This window comes from Tupaia chinensis, unplaced genomic scaffold, assembly GCF_000334495.1.
Source record: "Tupaia chinensis unplaced genomic scaffold, TupChi_1.0 Scaffold145376_1, whole genome shotgun sequence".
In the NCBI taxonomy this organism is placed as follows: domain Eukaryota; kingdom Metazoa; phylum Chordata; class Mammalia; order Scandentia; family Tupaiidae; genus Tupaia; species Tupaia belangeri.
The window spans coordinates 4029-10246 of NW_006205237.1; the positions used below are offsets into that span (position 1 = coordinate 4029).

General features: G+C 36.0%; 1 protein-coding gene across 1 annotated transcript in view; it reads right to left on the reverse strand.

The window, feature by feature from the left end:
* LOC102481974 (thrombospondin type-1 domain-containing protein 4-like) overlaps window positions 1-4443 on the reverse strand; it is a gene marked incomplete at its 3' end in the record, with an annotated part of 8080 nt that extends 3637 nt beyond the window's left edge. Inside the window, exon 1 of the mRNA XM_006167970.3 lies at window positions 4250-4443. Within this exon, the coding sequence (XP_006168032.1) occupies window positions 4250-4375 (126 nt within the window). The remainder of the gene's footprint in view (window positions 1-4249) is intronic.
* Window positions 4444-6218: the final 1775 nt, after the last annotated feature.

The following is a 6218-nucleotide window of genomic DNA, read 5'->3' on the forward strand; positions in this document are numbered from 1 at the left end:
TACTCTCTCAATCAAATGTATATGCATGTGCCCTCTGGCATTAAAGAAAGAATGAAAATCTAATCCATATAAAAGGAAAGAAACAAAATATTACAGAAAATAAGATGGCAGAGAAAAAATTTAATCTTGCAAATGACTACAATAAATATAAATGGTTAATTTTTTTTTTCCTCTGGAGCCACTCAAATTCATTCTATGAAGCCTCCATCACTATCATTTCCAAAACAGATAAGGACATGACAAAAAATGAAAACCACAGGCCTATATCTCTGATAAATATGGATGCGAAAATTCTCAACAAGATACCAGCAAATTGTATGCAATGACATATAAAAAAGATTATACATTATAACCAGGTAGGTTTTATCCCAGGGATGTAAGAGTGATTCAACATATGCAAAACCACAATTGCAATACACCATATTAACAGACAGAAATATATAAACCATATGATCATATAAATCGAGGCAGAAAAAGTGTTTGATAAATATAATTAAGACTTTATAGTTAAGATTCAGCAAAATTGGCATAGAAGGGACATTTCTCAACACAATAAAAGCCATCTGAAAAAACTCATGGATAACATACTGAATGGAGAAAAGGTGAAAGTTTTTCCACTAAAAAATGGTACAGGACAAGGCTGCCAACTTTCTCCACTCCATTTCAACATAGTGCTAGGAAATCCTAGCCAATGCAATCAGAAAAGAGAATAAATAAAGGGCATTCAAATAGGTAAAGAAGAAGTAAAATTATCTCTATTTGCAGATGACATGACTGTATATGTAGAAGACTCAGAGGTAGCCATGGGAAAACTCCTGGAAGTGATAAATGAATACAGTAAAGTGGCAAGATACAAAGCCTACCTACAGAAACCTATAGCATTTCTATATACAAACAACAAGCAGTCTGAAGTAGAACTGAAAAAAGTAGTCCCATTTACCATAGCCACAAAAAGTGTAAGATACCCAGGACTAAGTCTAACCAAAAAAATTAAAAACCTCTACAAAGAGAACTATAAAAAAATCTAAAAAGCGAATTGAAGTGACATGAAAAAGTGGAAGAACATCCCATGTTCCTGTATTGGGAGAACTAATATCATCAAAATGGCAATTATACACAAATTAATCTACATATTATACAACCCCTATAAAATTAAAAATACATTATTCATGGATCTGGAAAAAAAATCATAGAATTTCTCTAGAATCATAAAAGACACCATATTGCCAAAGTAATCCTATGTAGTTAGAGTGGAGTAGGCATCATCTCACTCCCTGACTCCAAAATATATTACAAACCTGTGATAATCAAAACAGCATGGTACTGGCACAAAAAAAGACATGTGGACCAATGGAATAGAATAGAAACCCTAGAAACAAATACCAAAACACAGCAAATTGATTTTTGACAAAGGGCACCAGTCAATACAGTGGAAAAAGGAAAACCTATTTAGCAAATGATGCTGGAAAAACTAAATATTCATCTCCAGAAAGATGAACCTGGGCCCCTATCTCTCACCATTAACAAAAATCAATTCTAAGTGGATCAAATATCTAAACCTAAGACCTCAAACTATAAAACTTCTGCTGGAAAACACTGGGGAAACTCTGGGATACATTGGGGCAGGCAGAGATTTTTTTAAATAAGACCTCAAAGCACAGGCAACAATCCTCAAAATAGAAAAGTGGGATTACATAAGATTAAGAAGTTTCTGCACATCAAAGGGCACCATAATAAGTGTGAATCAATAGCCCTCAGTATGAGAGAATATTTTTGTAAATTATCCCTCAGGTAACGGACTGATAACTACAATATACAGACAACTCAAGCAGTTTACTCCCCCTGCCAAAAAAAAATGACAACCCAATTAAAACATGGGAAAATGAGCTTAACAGACAACTGTGTAAGGAAGACATATAAACAGCCAAAAAAGTGTATGAAAAACTGTTCAGCATCCCTCAGCATAAGGGAGATGCAGATCAAAACCACAATGAGATACCACCTAACCCCAGTCAGAATGACTAAGATTTTAAAAAAAATGTACTGATGAGGCTATGGTGAACAGGGAACTCTCCTACACTGTTGGTGGGAATGTAAATTGGTTCAGCCACTATGGAGAACAATATGGAGGTTCCTCAAAGATCTACAAATGGAACTATCATATGATCCAGCAAGTCTTTTCTGACTGAGTATTCTATCATTTGGGTAGATACCTAAGATATAATGCTCATTATAATGAATATAACTCCACCTTTTCAAAGATACCTAGGATATCTACCCAAATGATAGAATACTCAGTCAGAAAAGTGCTTGCACCTCTATGGTTATTGCAACATTATTCACAATTGCTAAGACATGGAACCAACCCAAATGTCCACAAACAGATGAATGGATTGAAAGAGTATGGCACTTTTAGTCTATGGAATACAACTCAGCCTTAAAAACAAACAAACAAACATGATCCTGCCATTTGATAGGAAGTGAACGAATATGGAAAATTTATTGCTGAGTGAAGCAAGCCAAGCTATGAAAGAGAGAGATGGGAAATAGCCACTTAATATACCAACTTTCCACACTCTAGGCAGAAATGGAAAGTTTAGAGTATATCGAAGCATGGAAAAGGGTTATGGGTACTAAAGACAGTGTAGGAAGAGGCTAGGAGAAATGGCAGAGTGAGGAAAGAAATTAAGGAAAACAGAGAGGCAAGACATTTACGGGACACAGCAATGGAACAGTTATCTGTTGATAGAAATGGAACAGCATCTGTTGATAATGTTTATAGTATCCTCAACTGAACTGGTATGAATTGTATTCATGCTGGATAAATACACTTTACAAGCTAAGTGATGTATAGTGATTGATTATATAAAATAGATTAAAATCTAAAAATCTCTCTAAATAAGTCAACACGCTTTCATTAACATAAAGTCTAAATATTTCTACTGTTGGTCCTTAAAAAATTTATAAAAATAAGATACTGGATCTGTTAAAAAAAAAAAGTTTTATTTTTATTTTTCTTCTGTTAATTAGTTCCTGAAACTAATTTCTAGGAATTGGAAAACTGGGTTAAGACAATTGAACATTTCAGGATTATTGAAATTTATTATCTAATTGCTTTTCAAAGGATTTGTGTCAATTTACAAGGATAAGGTGATTATTTATTTATCTTTTGCATTATCTGCTTTATAAGTGACTTAGAAGAAATAAAATTCTATATATGGAGTCAGAGGTCCTGATAATGTACAAATCATAATCATCAGCTAAAATGCCTTTGGACAGTCAGCCAGCTCTGGGAGCTAAATGCTAAGTGATCCAAGAATTCAAATACTGATAGTAATTATAACAGGGCAACAAGAGGGTACAGTCATATTTTCTTAGGGTATTCACATTCAGTCTTGGAACAAGTGGGAAAAATTCATTGATTAATTATTTATTAAGATATTTGGTATTATCTGTTCCTCATAGTGTTCCTTATAATGAATATAACTCCACCTTTTCAAATTTTTGCTTCTGACTAACAGGAGCAATAACTACAGCAACAGCAGCTGTGATTTGTGGTGCTTATTGTGTGTCAAATTATGTACTACATAGTTTGTATGTTTCTAAAATTACCTTCTGTTACGGTCTGAATAACGATTTGTTCCCTAATTTCCTGATTGGAAATTGGATGTTGAGAGGTGGTAAGGCCTAAAGGGTGGTGACTGGATCACAGTGATTGAATCACATAAGGAATACATTTATGAACAAATAGATGTTTCATGGAGATTTTAGCACTGGTGAGAGGGGTTTTCATCAGGGCTGGTTGTTAAAAGAGTTACCTACACCTTGCTCGCTCTCTCTTTTTCTCTCTCTTTCTGAGATAGTAAACCCCTTTGGAAGGGGTTTATAAGTTTATAAGTTAGACTTTTTTATAAGTCATCAAGTTTCAGGTATTTCTCTTAGCAATCTAATAACAGATTAAGTTTCTTCATCAGGTGCCTTCATTACTAGTATTTTATAGATTAGAAACCATGCCAAATCACAGGCTCTCTGAGGGCAGGGATGTTTCTTTCAGTGATTGTCTAGGCCCCAGTGATCCTGTATACTGTTGACTGAATGAGGCTTCAAGAGCACACATAGCTTCTCCAGAGTCATGGGTAGATAGTGGGTTCACAGCTGGGAAACCTGGCACAAAATCATGGTTCCTAACCCCTCTGCTATTCTGCCTCTTTCAAGGGACAGACAGATGAATCCATTTCCCGCCACTCACCTGACTCCAGCTCCCAGCAAACCACTCTACCTTGCCTGTGCAGGGTCCATTATCACATGGGGTGGCCTCTGCAGGCCGGTTATTTCCACAGCCCTCCAAGGGCAGGCTGCTGACGTGGTTGGTCATGCACACCACCGAGCGTGTCCGTACTCCAGCACCACACTCTGCCGAGCACTACAACACAGGAAGATGCATTTGAGAGAAAGCAGATTCTGGAGATACTTTTAAATGATGTGAAGAAGGATGGATTACCTCAGCTTGCTACCAGTTCTTTCCACTAGAAAAGAAACTTCTCATGGATGACTTACTCATTATACGTCAGTATGGCTACTCAGAAAGGGATAGTTTGTCTTAGATTTTCAGGGAGTCTCCATTCCAAATAGTCCATGCCACTGCTATAATGAATATACTTTTACATGTCAGACTGTCTTTATTAGCTTTCACTTCCAAAAATATAAACAGCTGACCAAGAATGAATACATAAAAACATAGGCACATGTCTACCTTCTAGTTGGCTGGGTTGGGAAAGGAAGAAAACTGAAGTTTGTCCCCTCAACATAGCTGCTTGATATCAAGGCAGATGGCTCCAGTCCTTGACTTGGTGAGCGAAAGGACTATTGAATCATCTTTAATTCCTTCTCAGATTAGTGTCTTATTCATTCCTGAGTCCATGAATATCAACTGAATGAATGCAAATAGACTCAGGCTGTCCCTCACTCATTCCTTGTATCAGCACTTTCCAATCTGAGAGGTAGTCCTTCGGTCCATGACTAAGGGTCATCCTAAGGTTTCTGGGTCTTCTCTTAAACACAAATTAAATTTTGGGTTTCTACCAATGTTACTAAAAAAAAAAAAAAGCAATAGGACTTTAAATAAAAGTTGAGAAAAGGAAAAATTATCTTCAGAACCCCATTTTCTCATTAAAGTTTCATTTTTGTAATTGCTGTTTAGTCATATGAAATCACAGTCAAGTTATGAGTGATCAAGCATTTACATGAGCACTGCTGACCTCCACCTGACTCCTCAGGGAGGAAACGCCCTCTAGAGCAAAGGACTTGAAGAGGATCAGAATATACCACCCCAAAACATGCAACTTTGCCACATTATTTTGAGCTGAAGGCAACTGAGAAACACAATGCAGGAAGGGCTCTCTGCTTTCCCCTTTCTGTTTGAAAGCAGGGCATAAAAACCATGGAAAAGATGTTCTCTTACTACCAGGTAGGAGAGAAGACTTTTATCATTAGAGATGGGAGTCAATTCCAAGATTCCAAAATGAGCCTGCACAAACAAACCTGAGTAAAATAACTGTTATCTTCTATTAGTTTGTCCTACATATGTTTTATTCACTTTCTTACAATCATCTGCCTTTAAAAGTCCAAATCCTTTTTCTTTGGCTAGTTACTTCTCCACAGTTCCTCAACCTTTGTTGAAGTGGTATGCAAGCTCTTGACTAGAACTGCTTCTTTGGGGCTATACGTCTTTCTTAAGAAGCCCCCGTGTCACATAAAATATTAACATCAGTTATAATTCATTTACTTTTCTCCTGTCAATTTTTTGTCAGCTTAATTCACAGACCACAGCCATAGAACCTAAGAGGGTAGAAGAAAAGCTTTTTTTTTTCTCAAGTAGGTTTTCACATACGTTTCCTGACTTCTGCCTTGTTTGCATTGTTATTGGAAACCTGAGATGATGAATCAGTCCCTTAGATTAAAAATGTCCTTTGTTACAATAATTGGAATAGTCTAAGCTGTTTCTTGTTATTGTTTTAGTCATATATGATCTGGGCTTCTCCCTAATGTTAATGCTCATGATATGTAACTTCTCTTGTAAAGACTATAAAATAAATTAAATCTTAGTTACCTTTATATTTCGAACTAAAAAAATATTCTTTGCCTGGTAATTTCCACCTGACTAACTTAATTTTCTACTTTCCAAACCAAATAATGTACATGAATCTAGAAAATTTTCT